A 21348-nucleotide genomic window follows, 5' to 3' on the forward strand; every position below is an offset into this window, starting at 1 on the left:
AGATTACGTAGAATATTGAAATTTGTGTGAAAGGTAGCAGAATACATAATTTGTAGGGAAGAATATACCGTGTACGTATAACATATATATGTCGGCTGTGGTCGAGGAGAAGATAAATAGGAATATGTGAGTATACACGGCTGCATAAATAAGAACATTCATATATTCAGTGTCTTTTGGTTCGTGTCATCCTTTATCTTTTTGATATACGCGATTGAAGACTGATAATATCGTTCATTAGTTCATTAAAAGAAAAAATTAGTTTTACAGTGATCTTAATTGGCGCCTATCGTTGTCGTATGTCGTTTATTAGTTAAAAATAAAAACTTAGTTTTGTATTGATAGTTTAGTATCGATAGTGCTTTTACTTTATTGTTATCACTGGAAGCATGACATTGCAAGTAAGGTTGTTCTTAATAAATAAAAATAGATAAATTGTAAACATTTTCTATATATATATTACGAATATGCATGAGAAGTCGTTTAAGCAATCATTAAAGTATATAATTTTTAAATAATGTTAAGATAAGCTTTTATCCCTTTATCTTCTTACCTTGAGTATAGTACAAGATATTTCCGATAAAATTATCTCTTTTTTATTTCTGATTGATGATTTCTAATAATGAGATATCTTTATCAATAAGTGCACTGCATATGCTTGTGTAAATACATTTTTCCTTCGTTTCGGTGCATTAGTCACAAAGCAACGAACAGTGACATAAAATAACGTTTTTCAGCACTTACAATATAATATAAATAACGTGAAATCCTTCAGTGATTAGTTAAATGATGATTAGATCATGTTTTATTGAAAAACTAGACTATGTTCAGTCTACTAATTAAAAGATGTAAATTGATTCATATTAAAAACTATTATTTTTATTAAGGAGTATCATAAAGTGTAAAGACACTGATTCAAATGAAATGAAGTATATCGCATAGACTGTAACATTTGTAAATGTGTTTTACCGCGATTCGTTTTCTTTTTTACTTTATATTATTCGATAAAAGGAAAGGAAGCTAAGATTAGAGTTGAGAAAAAAGAAGCAAAAAATCGTGTTCTTTTATATCCATTGCGGCCAATCATTGTCCCAATCACTGGCTCAGTGCAGTCAATGAACTGCGCGTTATCTTACCATTTTTATTATTTACCAATTTTTATATTGATATCACCATTTCTAATAGTTTCATTCGCGGATCAGTGAACTGCAAGCGATCATCATAATACTATAAGTTGTTGATATATTTTTCCAATAATATTTTTCTGTAACTATCTTACTCGCGTCGCGTCTGATTCAGTTATTAGGTTATAACCCTTTACGAGGGTTAATCTATTATTAGCATATTATTATCAACTTTGTACAAGAGATCATAAAAATAGGAAAATTAATGCTAGTTGAATCATAATAAAAATTAAGCTAATATATCGCGGTATGTATGTATTAGGTTGTCCGGAAAGTGTATTTCTTTTACAGACACGTCTTTTACAACGATGCATCTTTATACAAACATGAAACCTAATCTGTCGAATGTTGTGATCTTTATTTTGATAGAACAAAATGGATCATATGTAATTCGATAAAATAATATAAAACGGAAAACATTGTGCATCCATTATTTCCTTATAAAGCGAAAGAAACTTTTCGGACAACCTAATACGTATCTTTGGTATATGTATGAATGTGTGTTGATATATGTAAATGTTTATACATATATAGGTACATATATAGGACATATGCAGTAGATTTCAATAATTTCGTTTGTAATAGGCCGTGAGCCTGAAATACGAATAAACATACTATACTATACTACACTATACTGCAGTATTAAGTTTATCTCAATAACTGTTTATGGAATTAATAAATTTTGAATTTTTCTTGTCAATTTTCACAGGTCGTTAACTTTTTACTGTTCTTTTTATTTCTTTTTCACACATGGAGGGATTTACAGCAATAAAAATACAGCTATAATGTTGAAATTCTGTTTATTGGAAGAAAAAGAAAGGTGTAGGTTTCACGTGAAAAAATTTAATATTTGATGCAAATGCTTATTACTACAAATATTAGTTGAGTATTTACAGTACGTCCGAAAATGTACTGAATCTTTCGTCGATCTCTGTCGGTTTATTCAAATTACCTTGGTTATAAAACGAAAGAAACACAGCTACATCCCTCTCGTTTACTTTATGAACCTAATATGCATTTATAGCATGAATTTATAAATAATTGAAGTCAAGCAACAATCAATGAACATTCTAATACGAATACGAACGATACACGGCGTAATTGAACCGTTAATTGGTTCGTGGCCTAAATCCGACATTTCAAAAGTACTGATGCTTCCTAAGATTTAATCGTCGTTAAGTGAAGCATGGAATAATTAATTCGGGTAGCGTATCAATTAAACCGATCGATCAGGCTAATCATCCGCGGAGTCAATGCACTGGACAACCTGGATCTGAATTAATCGACAATTACATGGGTATTAATAGTAACGAGGGTCAAATAATATTAATCTGGGGGTAGTTACTCTTTAAAGTAGAACTAGGTCTTTACTAAACAATACGAGCATTAAACGACATCTAAGATCGTGAATAAATGGTCCTTCTTGTTTATTATTATTAATACCATACTTATTTGCGTTCATTTAGTCGATATTCTTGTGAATATATATATTTTCGATCTAATTAAGCATATGTACTTTGACATATCCTAAATTTCGACAAACTTTATGTACTTTTTGATATTTTCTTTTTAAACGAATCATTTGTTATTATGATCGATTATATTATTTTTTATTTATTGTAATCTTGAGCTTTCGGTTTAGGATGGTTACCGGCATAAATCGTATTTATTTATCACTATGTTATATGCGACTCACTGGCAACTATGAATTAAGTTTGGTCATTTTTGGGAAACGATTTGCCTAATATGAGAAAAACATTTTCGTTTAGCAATTGTAATGTTTCATTAACGTCTAATACGTTCTGTTGTACTTTATAGAATTTAGTGGCGAGTTACCGGAGCTTGAAGTTACTAACCGATATCAAGATCAAAGTAAACGTTTCGTTGTATATTGATAGCGTGATAGAACTTCTGTTATCAGAATTTCCATCGCTCCAATACTCTACGAATATCGGGACATTCTGCTATCTGAATATTCTATTATACATACAACGCCTTTTTGGTAACGTTTTGTATTCTGTTTCCTTTTCATACTATTCCCTACAAACAGAATTACAATACATAGCATAATACATATATATATACTATTCCATGCAGAAAAAATAACTTCAAACAAGTATTAATTTAAAAGATAAGGAGTATATGAAATCTAAGCTTCTGTATTGTTTTTAAAAAATATACATATAAAAGATAAATAGAAAAATTCGTTATTCCAAAAAATTGCGTTGAAATGGAATTTCTATCACATAGTTTGAGTAATGGAAGTTTCATCGGACGTTCAAACGTTTTTACGCATATGTCGGCAGTAGATTAGACATATTGTCGCAGATAAATTGTCGAAATTGTCAAAAATTGTCAGAAATTGTGGAAAGCGGTCGTGCCTTTGTTCCAGCTTTGGTAGGGTCGTTAACCATTGGTACCACGTTCTTTTTATCGCCAATTTCTGGCATTCTCACCGATAAAATTGGGATTCAGACGACCACATTTTTGGGCGGTGCTATTGCGTCCAGCGGTATGCTTCTATCCTCAATATTTTCTAGCAAGGTAAATTATTTCTTTCTTTTTTTCATTTATTTCCGTGTAATCATCTAACGAAATAACTTCATTACATCGATCGCGTTAATTTCATTTCTACTTCGAGAATCAATATCGATCTAGAACGCATAACGTAAAATTTCAGTTTGACAGGCGTTTACAATTGATTCCTACATTTTGCCCTTCTCCTTTGTTGTCATTATTATTCAATTCTAAATTATCTATTTGTTAATTGTAAATTACACCCACGTTCATCATTTTCATCATATATTTATAAAATTATCATACGTATCATTTGAATGATTTACCAAACTTTACGTTTCAAACAGCTAATCGATTTTTCTTGCACCATACCGAATGATCGAAATTTGTATTCCATCAACGCATATACAATTCATCTAAGTGAGTCATTTAGACGAAATGAGTCATTAACTATATTTAATTGAAAAAGCTGATCACGATAAGAATAAAAATAGAACACCGTAAAACAATTTGCACGAAGATACGTTATCCACCATGTTACATCCTGTTCTTCTCGTTGTCATAATCGACTCGAGTTATTTTTAGAATCGCTGTGCTTCAGGTGACATTACTATATTTGACTTATGGAGTGATGTACGGACTTGGTGCTAGTCTTGCCTATACACCGAGTCTAGCCATCTTGGGACATTATTTTAAGAGGTACTTGGGTGTGGTCAATGGTATCGTCACGGCTGGAAGCTCTGTATTTACCATTCTTATGCCATACTTAATCGAAGTCATACTTCTCCTTTTCGGTTTGGAAGGGACGTTAAGATTTTTAGCTATGCTCACTGCGATTGTCATGGCTTGCGCTATTCTCTTCAAACCGATTCCACGTAAGTCTTAATTGCTGTTATTACTTGCGTTATACTTTTAACGTCTTTGGAATGGAAATTTTCTTATCGATTCTGTCCTTCCTAGTTAAGATGTCCTATCTAAAATTTGTTCGTTCTTTGGGATACGTTGAAATGTTTGAAGTTCTTCCACGCGTTCTTTCAATCTCTCAAGCAATGTTTTATCATAGAAGTTATTACGAAACAGCGAGTAAATATACCAAATCGAAGGAGAACAACGATGGCGCAAGGAGAATGATAACAAAATTTCACTTTCCTTCGATTTCAAAAGTGGCGTAGCTAAATTAATCGGAAATCGAAGATCATCGTAACCTTTCTTTATCACGATTCTTCCAGTTACCTCGGTGCCGCGGGATCAACTAAAATCCAAATCGGGCTTCAAAAACTGTCTGAAGCAAGTTGTGAACGTCTCGATTTGGAAGAGAAAACGATACGTGGTATGGGCTAGTTCGATCCCTCTCGCTTTGTTCGGGTTAGTACATTAGATCAACGAGGAATTATTTGAATATGTACGAACACTTTCGCCGTAACGCAAGCAGCGATCCTTGATCGGCTTAGCTTGCGTGTCTTTTGTCGGCGGCTTCGTTCTTTTCCTCGTTGTTAAACCATTAGCTTTGATTATTGACTCGCGACCACTCGCTAACATTGAGACGATCGAGGTTGTCAGTTAAATTGCAGCCGGCGCGGAAAACCGACGACAAGTTGGTTAACGAACGCGTTTGCGAAAGGAAACTTGTTTCCTAACGACAGTCAAGTTACATGTGGCTTGTAATTCAAGCCATCGTCGAAAGAAACGACCACGGCGAAAGCGTATAAAGTGACGAGTATTAAGTGACACGAGTAGCCTGATCAATGAGAACGTTCCTTTCAGATATTTCGTCCCATATGTTCACATCGGGAAATTTGTCGAGACGGTGTTTAAAGGCTCGGATAAAAAGCTGCCGATTATGTGCATCGGTATTACTTCCGGTATAGGTCGACTTGTCTTCGGATATATCGCTGACTTGCCGAAGGTGAACAGAATATTGTTGCAACAGGTAAATCGTTCACTCCTTTTCAATTGCTTGAACAAATCGTTTCTGGAGAAAAATTTTTATAAATGAAAAACAAATATATATATATATACATACATACATAAATGAATTATTACGTATACGTATAATATATCGCACATGTATTTAAACATAAAAGTGTGTGGAATTGAAACAATTCAGTTAAAAGAATATGAAAACCGTCAAAGAGGGATTTAAAGGACTAAAAATGGGAAATTATTTAGTATCTGTCTAAATGATTTTTCATTTAATTCTAAGCAATCTAAATAATGTCTTTGTAAGGTACCAGATATTTTTCTTTTTTCCTGAAAAGATTTGTTCAAGTTGTCACATTTTCAATGCATGTGTACAGATACAAATATATATATATATGTACACTTAATGTTTTCCAAAATATTAAACTATTGAGTATCTTTTCATGTGAAGAAGTTTTACTTGAAGTTTTTATCGATTCGGGAATTAAAAAGCTTCATTCGTTTTATTTACTTTAAAGTTTTTCATTTGTTTCGAATGATTTTAGATATCGTTCCTTAGTATCGGTGTTCTTACAATGCTTCTCCCCGTTACGAATTCGTATGTGGTTTTACTAATTATCTCTTTGGCCATGGGATTATTCGATGGCTGCTTTATATCCCTTTTGGGTCCTATTGCATTTGATATATGTGGTCGAGAAGAAGCGACACAAGCCATTGGATTCCTATTAGGCATGTGTTCTATACCTTTGACTGTGGGACCGCCCATTGCTGGTCTTCTGTATGATCATACCGGTAATTAATTACGTCACATAATTAATTAAGATTTCATACTATCTGTTACTTTGTTGGAATTTCGAATTAGTGATTTAGAGTTCGTTTTGTTAACGAAATTCCAAATTAATATTTCAATCAGAAGCCGATTTGATATTTATCTTTGAGATTTTTGTATAGAAAGTAATTTAAGTCGACTTTAAAAATATAACGAAGGCTTGACAATAGAATCAATATTTCACAAAATAATTGTCGAGATGTTAAATTTTGTAATATAAATGTTTAAAAAATTCTTTTACTTACTTACTGAAAAATATGTCTAATTTGCTTTTTATTTGTTGGTTTACGCAGGTAGCTATGACATACCCTTTTTCTTAGCGGGTATTCCACCAATAATAGGGGCACTCACGATGTTCCTGATAAAATTCGTGAAAGACGAAGAGCAGACCACCATTAACGGAAACACAGGAGATAAAACCACTTGTCAAAATGGTCGGTAAACAGGTATTTGTGCATTATTCACATCTATCTAACAGAGTTTGTTTCTCCATGTGGTATCGAAACACGTGCGTGTCGGTTTGTAACTGTTTTCATCAAGACGATTGAAGCTTTCCACGGAAAGCTTTTCGGATAATATAAAATACGAATCACGTCTGCTGTCGAGGGGGACAAAGCACTTGGTAAAATAAATTCAATATTTCGAGAAATTATGTCTGCACATTTTGCTCAGACTTTGTTGCTCTCTATTTACTTCATGCCATTTTCTTTACTTTAATCTCTATTTACCGATACTGCATCCTTTGCGAAAATTCATCGCATGCTTGTGTAACATAATACATAAATCATAAAATCGTACTGATCCTTTTTGCATGTCACATTTCTGCGTCAATGGATTTTACAAAGTTTGAGGCGTCACAGTGATCAATGGACGATGCTTGAAATTGTTGCTAAAATTTAAGAGTTCCTGACAAATCCTACAAACGAACAGAAGCTATTATTGAACTATTCTTTTTTAACAGAATCTTCTTTGCGAAGCGCATATGGAAAGCGAATAATATTCTTCGACATTTTTCTGCATTTCTAATCTCTTTTTTGTGGATGGAATCTTTTGGTATTTTAACATCGATAATGAATGCATTTTATGCAACACATGTTCTTGCTTTTTGTTTATTTATCTACGTATATGTAACGAGGGCTAATGCGGTAATTCGAATTAATCATGGTAATGCAGCCTTGCAACAATTAATTACTTATTGCACCCTGCGTTGACAGTTTAATTACGTGTCGGCTCGTTGCGATATGACAACAACTCTGTCATCCATTATGCGCTATTCATAGTCAGTGTTTACTTTCTCATAGAGGTAATCCCTCTACTTTTCCGCGAATATCTTATCTCCACGTATTAAAAGCGAAATTGGAGTCAATTACACTTCTTGGGAAGTGTAGTTAATTTTATCGTAAGAAAACCACACTTTCTATGTGTAGGAAACTTTTGTTCGGGTATTAAGCTGAGAATAAAAATTCCATTTAAAATTTAATTTTCGTTTATACGATAAATACGCTATATTATATGCATTATTATCGTATAATGGTTGAAAAATGATAATTATATAAATTGTATGTTACGAGAACATCCCTCGTTTGAGAAACACTGACACAGATGAGTAGAACGTCTGCAGTAGTAATAACCAGTTTGGGTCAGACACTGGTTCCACTGACCCGAACGTTGTGCTTTCTATATGGAACATGTTAATAAAAAGTAGTGATATTCTCTTTTTTTTACAATCGATACTATACATCAAAACCATGAAAAAGGTTTCATATTTGCTTCTATTTACGGATTTAAGTTTTTACATCATACTTCTTGCTTCCCTTAGTTCAATCATTTTTACTTCATATTTATTTATCGCTAACAAATTTCCGGCGTCTATAGGATTTATTGTTATATCTTTTTCGCTGTATTTCGTATAATTAGCAAATAAGTATTATCCTTAAATGACGATTTAAACATTGGAAATAGAACCTTTTACTTTTGGTTTTATATTTTATATTCTACCTCTTCAATCTCAACAAATTTTCTCTATTCTCATTTTCCTTTCTATATTTTGTACATTTCATAAATTTAAAAAGGAAGAGCTATTGGTAATGAAAAAACGAAACTTTTTTACGCGCCAATCCATTTTCATTGTTCCGACGAATAGCATCGATTCTTCAAACAAGCATTTCTCCGCTTACTTCTGTTTTTCGTTATTACTCTATAAAAATATGGCAGGATACGTGGCACGAGTACACAGTATACATTCTACGATTAAAAATAAGTAAAAAATACAAAATACAATTTTTTCGTTTAAAAGCTGCCGCTTTGTAGAGTACATCGATTCGAGAAGTATCATTTGCTTGAAAATGAGGTTTCAAATTAAAGAAACCGAACTTCCTTTCATTATTTGTACCATGTGTTCTGCCACGCCTTCTATGAATGTCCCTTAAATCTTCGTTAAAAAATCATTCGCATTTTTCAATTCAATGTGAACGTACCTACCTCCATTATCAATTAACATCTTGCACATCCGCAACTCCTCACTTCGCCATACTTCAATTAGCATTCTTTCTTTTGTAAATACTTCCGCAAACTTGCTCCGAATTTTCGATCACATTCAACCGTTAATTTCTTTTATGTTTGCAACAATTTCTCACTTACGATCCACAGGCAGCTCGGGCATCCGCTTTCGATCCCCGTATCTCGTGACAACTCTCAAACACGAGCAGTCAAGCTGGAAGATGACGCGTTCAGGCGTCCACAGCCATCGTTCGTCGGAGTGTTACGGATTTCACGAGGACACAGTGTGCCAGGATCACGAGATCGGATATCTCGGTCGTTACGAACGCTCAGAGAGCATGCCATTGCTCCACCGTGAGAATCGGCCAACTTCCGGTCGCTTCCAAAGGATGCTGCAATCGTCGATTCTTATAACGTGTTAGCTTGCAGATAAACGTCGCTGTTTCGAGATTCTTCACGTCGATTTCATCGTGATATTCTCGCATTACGATTCTTTTATCATTATCGTTTTCTTTCGATAAATTGTCTTTTCACAGTTCTTTTAATAATTATTCGATTCGTAGTTTTAATATTGAGATGAAAAAATAAATTGATTTCATGTGCATAATTTGGTTCAAATAATCTTAAATTTTCTAAGATACAGCTAAACTTGATGTTACGTATTCTCTTGATCAAGATTATTTGGAATATAAAATTTGCACTTTATAATACAGACAATAAAGAAAATAAAGGGTTGAGTATATTCACGAAGCAGCGACGATCGATATATCCGAAAATCATTGTGAATAATAATCTTCGACGCTTTGTTCACGTATAAATGTCATATCATCGATGTTTCTCGGTGGATACGAGCAACGAATGTTTCTAGTTTTTGTAGCGATCGAAGAATCATAGGAATTAGAATTTTTAGCATATTCACATCGAATAGAACAGGAAGTTCAACTAGAGACGAGATTTATCTTTTTTTAACTCGTTCTCAGTGGAGTTTGTAATCTCTGCTCAACAAGCAATATCGATCAAGTCAATATTTTTCGGACGACAGAGTAAGAAGAAATAAGAATCGCGTTTTTGAATCGAATCGAACGAAATAAAATAGTTGCCTCGGTATTTTTAGATCAACGTACTCTACCACGTATTCGAAATCAGATCGCGTTAGCTGCGTAAATTTATTAGATTCTGTTTCTTTTTTTATTTCTATGTTACGTAGCTTATGCAAATAGACTTACTCAAAAGACACAGAGACAGAAGTTTAAGCTGGTCTATCGATAGAAATATTTTTAGGATCGATTGATCTAGAAAGAATCAAAACGTTCAACGCTTACTTTTACCTGCCAATTACGATATGCTGACATTTCAAGTTAATGATCATCTTATTCTACGCTAGGAATTTTATTTTAAAATTTGACTTTATTAATGATCGATAAAACCAGTATGTGCCATGATGTTTTCTCGCATGATACTATCTTTGCTTCATCTGCAGTTCTTAATATTTTCTGTTTTCGTCGTAAGACGAGTAGATTTCCTTGAAAAGAAATTTCGTTTTATTTGTCGTTAATAAGTATCGTGACAGATGTTGTTATGAAAAGTATAGAAATATCATTGTTACACGAAAAGACGACAGTTTTAATAGTCTCTAAGTAAAGGTGTTTTTAAATGTTACCACGATTACGATTTTATATCAATTGAAAATTTAGTCATTTCTTTGTATCGTATCCGAGAAAACATTTTAATACTGTGCGTAGTAAATTTTTCCTTATGAAACATGACTTTATGATTGTGATTAATGACTTAGGCAATTAATGAATCAGTCAATGTTAGAGAATCTTACATGTTTTGTAATCTAATAGTTATTCTTGGCGTATACTTGAAAAATAGGCTCATTCTCCCTCTGTTCAACAATTACAACTAAATGTAATCTGTAAGGTTCCGTTTAGTTTGTAGATTTCCTTTTGATACGTAGTAGTTTGCCGGCCATAACATAATTAACGATACAGAATATTCTATTTTCCTAGTGTTGACAGAGCAAGAATGTTATTTTTCTCGAAATGTTGTACATAAAATAGTTAGAATATTCGCGCAAGAATAAATGACAGAAATAAAGAAATAAGAATGTTATAAAGATACTAGTTTGGAATAATCGAACCTCTGTGAAATATTATTTAATTTGTTAAGCGGATTGTTGCTTAATTTCCAACAATTGATTTACTTAATTGTAATTATTTTTAACGATAGGAAAATTCCATAACCGTTAAGATTAATAACAATTAGAGAATGCTAAATTTCAATATGACGTAATTTATTTTTAATAAACACAGATTGATAAGTAAAAAAGTGAGAGATGTCTAAATAAAGAAATTATTAAGAGATTAATATTTAAAGAAATGGACAATCTGAAGCGTTAACTCGTCTTTCACGATTAACGAGTTAATTTGATATATCTTATACGTTCATCTACAATTCTTTTTCTTTTCTTACCATGAAGAGATTTCGTTTTCACGAAGAATGTTGTTTCTTCAAATATACAGCAAAATGTTATAGCGTGTAGGAAGAGAATAGTGTACAGTACGTCGATTCTGCTACATTTTATATATACTCCTTGCTAGGAGGATATACGATGTGCTATTTCCGTCTTTTCAGAAAACTGTCAGATCATTGTATTCTTTCGCGTAAGAATAAATGTAACTGCCGCATGCCGGTCTGTTTTCCTGGAAATGTATTAGGTGGTTACTCCTTCAGGATGCATTTTCGATATTTAGGTGTGACGTGGTTCTATGTCAGACAGATAAAGATTTAACGAAAAACGAGTGAAAGATATATCAAAGACTTTAATCATTCTTATTGCTTAATTTTTGTTAATCAATTCAAACTTATTTAATTTTTTTAAATGTTTTTATACGATCTTTCTGGTTTTTCGCTCTGTCGTACTCTTTAAAAGAATTCCAAGGAAAATTCATTTATGACACATTTTGTAGAAGATTTGCAATAAAAGATATTGATATATTTTTTAATAAGTGGTATTTAATTTAATAATTAAGGACGATGAATTGAAACGTTCCACGAATCATCGATTAGGCGTTGCATTTTTACAGACTAGCTCTTAAAATGAACGTCAAAGTAAAGTCTTCGTTAACATTTTTCAATCTCGTGTTGACTTTTTTAATCCTTTTAACTTTGAGTTAAATTACTTATATTTCGATTAAATCATCGACGATAGTTTCGGATAACAATAGTATACTATTCCAGTAGCATCTAGTACTCCAATAATATATTCGTTCGAATTTGAAAAAAGATCTGTCTAAAATTATTGGCAAAGATTTCCGTTGCAATAAGACAAATTTTATTTCTACCACATAAAGAGTATCACATTTTCCCATGTTTTATTTCTCTTCGGTATTTGTTGCTTTTTTCCAATTCCTCTTTTAACTTCCTACAGTTTTATCAGGTTTTTACAATCTTATTTAGTCTCCTGCTATCTTCTTTCCTTTAGCCGTTTCAAATCCTCCGTAGTATTTTTTGCTTATATTTAAGTTCCCTCAGTTTCTTTTAATATTCCGCAATTTTCTATATACGTTTCTTAATTTTCTTTAATCCTTTTTCCCTTTTACAGATACTCTTTCGTGTCTTTTGGTCTATTTTTACCTTGATTCCTTTACTTTCCTTCGTTTTTTCATCTTTTCTTAATCTTTCCCAGATTTCAGGGTCTCTCATTTCTATTCACTTTCTTTACATTCATCCCGGCCTCTCTCTCGATGTTTCTGATTCTTTCAAAGCTTCCTTCGTTATTTTTGCTTATTATTGCCTATTATGCATACTCGAGAATTTTTCCAATAGAGAAAACAATTTTCATTGCTTCCAATTTCAAAATAACCGATAAATATTGTCCATGGTATTAGGCAAAAAAAAAAAAAAGAAATAATAATACGATATCAAAGATACTGAAGGTAGAAACTTTTTAATTATATATTAATCAGATATAATCAATTAACTTTACCTACTCTTTGTACTGTTGGATGGCACAAAACAAAAGAGAAACATTTTCCCAATGAAAATTTCCGGGGGAATTAGTATTGAAATTAAAATCTGTACCGCGATGCCATTTAATTTGCATTCAAAGCTTCCTACGTTCTGTTTAAACGACACGACGTCGATTCTCTCTGTTTTCAACGCATCGTTGCCGTTTTTATTTGGCGTTGCTGTTATCGGCGGTGCAACGTGAAACGAATCGTTATTCGTGCCACGGATTCGAGCCGTCTAAATTCTCAATTTAATTGCCTAAATTTACAGGGAGCGTGACGCATTAGGCGAAGTGAAAGTTTACTGCAACTACGGTTTAATCGCTGTTGATCCTTTTATCTCGCGTTCATACCTTTCAATTTCCTTTTGTATAGAACAAGCGCGAAAGGGACAGGGTTTTTTTGCATAGGATATCGACATACAGTTTATTCTCCTTTCTTCCTAGCTAATATCTATTTGTATCGATCTTTTTCAGATACACCGTCAGCCAGATACATTAAATTCGAAATTACACGCGCGACTATTTCTTCGGATAAACCACAATTCAGAACACTGGCGCTTTCGAGGTATATTTGGAACAACGATAAATCAGCACGCTCTAAATCCGCTCGCATTGTACACTAGATACAACTTCGACCTGAATCAGAAAGTGATGTACATTGTGGTGACATATTAATGGTTTTATTTAAATCGACGATTATTGAGAGCTTATCATTCTTTTTTTCTTTAGTTATATGGACATCGGAGAATTTAGAGAATTAAGAATATTCAGTTCCACAATCTTCTTTGAATTCATTGGGATTTCAACGTGTCATACATGTTATACGTTGTGTATCTATTGTTTATGGTCGATGACTATACAAAACTCGTGAAAAGAGAACTTTAAGTTGGTGCATATAAAAAAGGATAAGGAAGATGGTATGAAAAAAGAAACGATCGAGTTTCCAAAATTTCACTTAATCTTCCGTAGCCAGAACGTCGTCAATTTATAAAAAATGGTATTGTAATTGATTACAATTTTGTAATTTAATTTGAAATTTAGGAACTAATCAAATCGTTAAAGATATGACGAACGAATAGAACAACATTTTTTAGATGTAAATATATTGGCAATTTGTTATTTATTTATTATTTTACTACTATTATTATTTCTGTATCATTCAATAATTATGATAATAGGATGAAAGAAACAAATCCAATATTTTAACGATATTAATAGATGAAAGATGCATCTTGTCTTCCTTCTTCGAATTAAAAATTAAAGTTCAAAACTAAAGTAATATCACGAAATGTATCGGCGAAGTATCATTCGTCGTTAAAGGGCTTTTCACGATTCTATCGTTCAAATCCTCATTTTGCCATCGATCTCAATACGTAGATCTCGTATACTAATGCCAAATATGCCGTGTTTAAGGTAAAATCTGTATTATAGATAGCCTTAATCATGCATTTACTAAGTGGGGATCAAAGATTCTTATAATTTATTCATATTAATCTCTGTCGTTCCTCTCTTTACTATTTATTCCCTTTGATATTCTACAATTCTTTTTATTCTTTTTTACGTCACTCTGTTTTCTTTTCTATCTTCGCTAGAAAAAGCATAAAAACGTGAAGCATGATAGCTTAGTTTGAATAATACACGTTAGTGATAGTCTGGAAGTTCCATTAGAATCAAAATTTTTTGATTATAAGCGTAGTAGCTTCAGGAAAGAGATATTCATTTTTGTAGCTCTTTTCTTGTCCTTGTGCTACCTTACATTTCGTTTTTTTTTATTAGAGATTATTCAAGGATTTTTAATACGTGCCTAGTTTTACAATCATTCAAGGATGTGTATATAGAATTGATTAGCGAAAGTAGAACTATATTCTGATTAATTCTCTCTAGTAGACGTTTGCGTCAGACCGAACAACTCGCATAGTAAATAAGTAGAAATTAATCTTGTTGCATTGCGATAGACATTATAGATGTCGGAAGAATTATGAAAATCAAAATTTAATATTCCAGTCACCCGTATCTTGTGTAGTTAACATTTTGGTATTTTTTTTTTTGTTATCTTACGCAAACTGTTCCGAAATGAACAGAGTCTACGATGAAGGATAAGGAAACGATGTAATTGTCGGTTGATTAAAACAAAATATAATAAATAATTTTAATTAAAAAGACGGTTTACTTTACCGAATAAAAAAAGCTTACATCCCATTTAACTTAAAATCCAGTATAAAAAAGGAATAATAGTTTATATGCACCAACCTACGTTTACTACTACGATCGCCCAAAACAATATTCTTATCTCTAACCATTAGGGACAACACTTCCCACAGTCTACGATCTACACCTTGTTTTAATTTTATTATTACCTACGATGTTTATCAAATATCTAATCGTTTGATATGAAAAAAGCAAGCGGAATAGCAATGTATACATATAAGATAATAATTCCTCGAATGTGTTCTTGTTGTGATCTTGCGATCGGTTCGTTAGAGGAGTCAAATTGCAAATTAGAGATATCCGCAGAAATCGACTTTAAAAGTGAACCACTTACTCTGATAGTAGCGTCATAATCGTTCAATAAAAAACTACAAAGTCACGCTATTTTTAATAACAACGTCAGAGTTTTGAAAAATTGTTCGTTGCCCCTTTAAATGGCCAAAAACGAATACTTCTTTCATCGTTGAATGATCGAGTAACTAATTACTAACAATAATTCTTCTCAATAGTGTTACTCTATTGTACTATATAGCGAACCAACAATTTGTACATTCGTTATTCTCATTATCATAGAACAATCCACTGATACGTTACAAACGATGCTACGTAATCATTCATTTGACCAATACGTGCCCAGGTAAGAAAGGGAATGTATTGTAGATGTAAACAGGTCGATTAAAGGCGAAGGAATTAGCGATGGCCAGAGCTGGATTCGTATCGAAATCTTCCTCCGGAATGGTAGAGGGCGTCGTTGGCTCTCTGGTTCGCGGGGTCGTTGTGGTTTTCATCGTCGTGGTGGTTGTTGTCGGCGGTACGGTGGTGGTAGTGGTGGTGGTGGTGGTGAAAATTGGGGGGTGGCTTGTCGAGTACGGAGGTTCATAGGCTGGTAATCCAGGGGGTCCGTAATACGCATGCAATCGATTGTTGGTGGGATTAAAGCGTTGACCATTAGGACGCCATCCCCTTGGTTTATATGGCGATAAATCTGACGTTGCTAGTCCGATACAGAGAAGCACGAGGGTCAGCTGGAAAATGGAAAAGCAATTAATGGCTTAGCTGTCGCGTGCTTTTCCTGCTGTCCTTTCGGTGGCCGCGTTCTGAAATACGGAACGAAGGAAACGTTACTGGCAGACGGCCATTGTTATCACCAAACGAGTTTGGAACGATGGTTTCGTTCGATCGTGATTGTCTAAATTGATTGGGGCCTCCAGTGTTCCATGATTAGGAGAAATAAAAGGTTGCAGAGTCTGTAGATAGTTTTTCCTGGCTTGCGCGGGTGTTTTAATGTTTGCGAAAATATTGCATCGAGCAATAAGTTTGTCCTTCTTTCGCTGATGTGTGTATTTTCATAACATTTTGCAAAATGTTAGAGCTTTTTTTAATGGAATGTTAAGGTATATGTATCCGGATTTGTTTAGCAAATATAGAATGTGACACGAATTTATTATTCAATTCAACAGTTTCGATTAGTTTGTTCGTAACTATAAGAGCGAGAATGGAAGTGTGTGATTTATTGTGATATTTTTTTATATTAATATAATAGATATTCGTTGCTTATTGAAAAAATTAATTTTAGTTCCACTTTGCACTTTCCATTCCTTTCAATAATCGTTACGACTCGTTAAAGTTTCAAACTATTATTTTTTAACGAACAGTGTAATGGAAGTTAATCAGGTCCCTTTTCTCAATGATCTTAATAAGACATTTTTATCGAGTTCCATCGAGTTCATATTTTATATTTCAATTTATAGGTTTTATAAATTTATGTATTCATACATTCAGTTTTCGAATCGAAAAGTACTATTGATTTATGTATACGTATATAAAACAGCATATTTCAGTTTGCTCATAAATAAAGATCATCTTGTCCGTAAAAACTTTTGTATTGCTGTTAAGGCAGAGATTTAATGTTACAGCGTAAAAACCGGTGTGTTCTGAGAATTATAAAAATATTCAGAAGATTGTTCCTCTTATCAGAATTACGTACGTTCTATCGAAACTATAAAATTTATTTCTTACTTCAACTTTTTCGAAAACTTTCGCATTCAACTTACGTTTTTCAAACCTTATACTCGATTTCGATCAATATCGTCGAATTAGAAAATTCGTCAGGGAAAACCTAAACGATCGTACTCTTCTATTTCTTTAGATCGAAATAATTACTACTGTTATATTGATTTTATTCTTTCAAAAGAAAGGAGAAACATTTAGCTGAATTATAAAAAATATCACAAAAGCGTTACTTTACCACCTCATAAAAATCGTTTCATTCCGTTAATTTCCTTTACAACTTGATTTTTTCTGTATTCACATGACAACAGATTACGATTTCCTACACTTTTCCGTTCCAATAAAAGTAATAATTTCCAAATCATTAATCACTGTTGACGAATAGATGGCACGATGACAAAGCTATAAATTATAAAATAGAACTTTAAAAATACGTATATGGTTAATCGATATGCAAATGTCAAGTCACCGCGTTGTTATAAAGGATTAATGACGCGAAGTGTAAATACACGATCGGCTGGAACGTTCAATGAGATCAAAGTACGATTAATGGTTAATGGTTCCTCGCGTGCATAATAAATCCATTGTCTCGTTACCGTTCTCCACATTATCGCTGGCCAAAAACACTGTTAACTCCACTTGGAAAATTTTGACTGGCTTTTGCCCGTGTCTTTCATCCGTCTTTATATGCGACCACACGTTTATGAGATGGCGTCCAAGCACCGTGAATACGAAACGATTTCATTGGTTATTGCTCGCCGTTTCGTAACTATACGCCAGACCTATATTACGTGTCATGAATGGTCATTCATTCGTAAGAAGTATCACGATGGCTACATGACTTTCTTGCGATGCTTCTTGCCAATTTTTTGTACATTTCAACGAATTTACTTAGTCGACGATGGGTGATAGGTATGTGTTTTAAATAATGACGATATTAATATGTTATGCCTCTAACGTGATCACGATATTTTTATCAGAAAGTTGCGATTCTGGAATATTCTTGAAAAATAGATTAGAACCTCTTTAATTTTATTTAGAATTCCCCTAAATTTTACGTTATTCCTTTATATTCCGTTTCATTTTATTTTTACTCTGTATACAAATTAAAAGAAAAAAAGAAGGAATTTTACTATCTCTACGCGTTTAAACTCATAATGCAGAGTTAATAAAAAAAGAAAAAATGCGAAGTAAATCAAATAGATTAAAATTAATCCTCGTGTGTATAGTTTTAATGGTAACGTTGTAAGCATACTTATAGAGCGGAGTTTCAAATCTATTACAATATAATGAAGTAATATGAAAGTACTACTAAATGATATGAAATTTAATATACTTGAACCTAACTAATTAGTATGCAAGCGTCATGATAAATAATAGTATGCAAATACATCTTTTAGTCATACTCGAAAACATCCTGTGGTAAATATATTCTCACGGGACACTGTGTAAATCTTTGGAAACCAACGTTCCTCTCCCATCATATCAACTATTATATTCATAGAACACACTGTTATTTGTAAAACGGTTATCGCTATTCTGTACGAAGTTTCGGTACGAAGCGTGAGTATCTCAGCGATAGGTAATTTCCTCCTTGGTCCAGCCGGGATCGATTTAAAACGCACCGGCGAAAGCAGCCGTTGTAGTACATAATTTTGTCACGGCTTACGTGAGCGGTACACGTGCTCGGAATGCGGGATCCATTATGAATTCGCAAGATCAGGTCGGACGTCGTCCCGGTGCTCTTACGCGTACGAATTCGATCGGACTCGCCGCTCGAAAAACGTGGCATGCAAGTTAATTATCGGATTGACAGTGAAGCTCACCCGATTCCGATCTGGATTCCGGCTGCGGATCGCTTAGAACCTGCCGGCTGCCCGATGCCTGTGAAGAATCCTGTGTGCAACATCCAGAGAATAAGTTCGACTTTTCTATAGTAGCCAGACAGCAGGGTTTTCGCTAGCGTTCCGGTAATTCTTTCCAGTTAACTAGTCTCGAGGATAGCGAATCGCTTGCAGAACTGACGGATTTATTTTCTACTCTCTCTGGCTTTATATTTCTCCTATGTTTCGTATTTTTCGTGCGTTTTACCAAAGGATTTTGGAATATTTTTGTTAGGTCGATCGAGGAATTTTCGATAAGATTTTTCGTCGAGTTTCTCATCTATCAACAAATGAAAAGTAAAAATCACGTTCTAGTAGAAAGTAAATTTTTATCGTACACCTCGAAGAGATATAGATATAGGACGGTGGTTATTAGCCATGTTACGTGTAAGCAAATGAACGAGCCAATATTCACGAGCTGCTTCGTAGACTAGGATAGAATATTTATACGAAATTTTCCATTTATCTTCGTTGACGAAGCGCCGTGCTCAAATGAATTAAATGGAATCTATCGATCTACCTTCCAATCGCGTCCACTCGAGTCCATTTGTGGTGACCTGTCGTTTCCGCTTTTCATTCTCGCCCGTTATCGATAATCCATAAGTCCCTTTGTGATAATCGCAATCTCGACGGATACGGCGGAGGCCCGACTCTCCTATTTGAACGCGTTTGTGCTGTCAATAGATCAATATCTTTTTCAGCGGATGTGTTTGACATCAGCTGCCGTCTGCTTAGAAGAGAGCGAAAGATTCTACAACCTCTTCCTACAATATCCGATCATTCCGGAAAATTGCGTCTAATTGTCGAGACATAAAAAAATCAACATAGAGGATCAAACTTTTGTAATGAACGATAAACAACTTTTTAATCCGTTAACAGGTTACCTTTGATAATTATTTAATATAATAGTGTCAGTTTCAATACCGTGGATCTTGGCACATTAAACTGAACCAACAATCTTAAACTTAACCGAACTGCGTACTTTTATTCGTTTACGGGAAATTTCAATGTATGAAAAGGTGCAGAATGAACGTAACATACAAAATATGCAAGGCAAAGTATCCTACCACGTTCAAATGGCGAAATATACAAGTCTGTATTAGCTATATAAGCTTTCATTCCAACTGTGAAAATATTTTTATTTTGTTCCGTCAGTTCTGTAAAAATGGAAATTCAATTAATTTCCATGCGTTTGACTTTATAGTATTTAAATGAATCTGTTTGTAAATTTCTTTAGATTTATTAATGTTAATTCATGGGCGGTGTATCGAAAAGTACGTGAAATTCAATGCTATAATTAATTACTTTCATCAGCAGTTTAATTAAAAGGGAACCATATGTTACGTTAATGTGGAACGGTAAAAAGATATTTAAGGTATCACTTGTATTATTTATCACAATATTCGTTACGTTAGGTTAGTCTTTTCTAATAAATTCGCAGAAAAAGTGTATGCAGGTTCTACTTCATTATACTAACGACGATATTTTATCTGCGTTGAATTAAATGGGAATGTTTCCTGTTTGAATGTTGCAACGATGATCTCAGTTTCCCTGTATGGAATTTTGCAATATTCACCTTTCGTCATTTTAACGAACACCGAAACTCGATTCCAACAGAATGTTGTTTCACCATCGTAATTAGAGTTTATACAGAATGACGATCCGTTTATAGAAATTAATTTTCAAATCGTTGTTCATCGTTTAAATAAATAAACCATAGTCACGTACCAAATATGTCTCGATAAATACTTCAAGTGAAATTCAAATGTTTCCCATTTTCTATCGGAGGGTAGTTCAATATGCTGTTAATCAGTCTTGCGTTATTAAATTGTCTTTTCATTTGGTTTTCGGATTAAATATACGTTTTTCTTACTGTTTTGAATATTTCAAAGATATCGATCGCCGTGATATTAGTACGAAATTTCGTAGATCTTCGTAGAAGCCTATGAAACACAATTGCGTACAACTGTAGTCGCTAACGATCCTCAGAGTTGGATGCAATTTAAAAAGAAGGAATATACTGTATCTTGCGCGTAAAATATTTATTTATTCGGTAATAGGTAAGTAAATATTCGTGAAAAATCTTCTACATTTACTCGAAGGTAAATTGCATGCTATCGGCCGTAAAAATATTTTCGGAACGATAATATTGATTCACGATAGAAGATGTCCTTCTTCTCTCGCTGGATCTCGATAATTCTTCGCGCGGCCATAGTAAAAATAAACGAAGAATGAATAATGTCTAGCCCGAGCGTCAAGATGAAATCTACGTAACGTTCTGCG

The 21348-nt window shown here is 33.5% G+C and overlaps 2 protein-coding genes across 12 annotated transcripts in view; one reads left to right on the forward strand and one right to left on the reverse strand.

Moving 5' to 3' along the window:
* Nucleotides 1-21348, forward strand: part of LOC126917050 (monocarboxylate transporter 10) — a 192285-nt gene that overhangs the window by 33231 nt on the left and 137706 nt on the right. For 6 of the 11 annotated variants that reach the window (XM_050723443.1, XM_050723441.1, XM_050723439.1 and 3 more), the window contains 7 exons: nt 3577-3728; nt 4303-4576; nt 4931-5066; nt 5466-5631; nt 6167-6413; nt 6744-6884; nt 9100-10608. In XM_050723443.1, coding sequence (XP_050579400.1) covers nt 3577-3728; nt 4303-4576; nt 4931-5066; nt 5466-5631; nt 6167-6413; nt 6744-6884; nt 9100-9371 — 1388 coding nt within the window. In that variant the 3' untranslated portion in view covers nt 9372-10608. Of the gene's footprint in view, nt 1-3576; nt 3729-4302; nt 4577-4930; nt 5067-5465; nt 5632-6166; nt 6414-6743; nt 7073-9099; nt 10609-13438; nt 14047-21348 lie in introns of those variants that run through there. The other 5 variants (XR_007710850.1, XR_007710849.1, XM_050723444.1 and 2 more) reach the window with 5 other exon arrangements.
* On the reverse strand, nt 15674-17922 carry LOC126917090 (C-type lectin domain-containing protein 141-like). The gene is made up of 2 exons (XM_050723550.1): nt 17779-17922; nt 15674-16197 (listed from the first exon to the last, which is right to left on the reverse strand). The coding sequence occupies exons 1-2, from the start codon at nt 17788-17790 to the stop codon at nt 15787-15789; spliced, it is 423 nt and encodes a 140-aa protein (XP_050579507.1). The 5' UTR covers nt 17791-17922; the 3' UTR covers nt 15674-15786.

The sequence above is a fragment of the Bombus affinis genome, chromosome 6, assembly GCF_024516045.1.
Source record: "Bombus affinis isolate iyBomAffi1 chromosome 6, iyBomAffi1.2, whole genome shotgun sequence".
Classification (NCBI taxonomy): Eukaryota; Metazoa; Arthropoda; class Insecta; order Hymenoptera; family Apidae; genus Bombus; species Bombus affinis.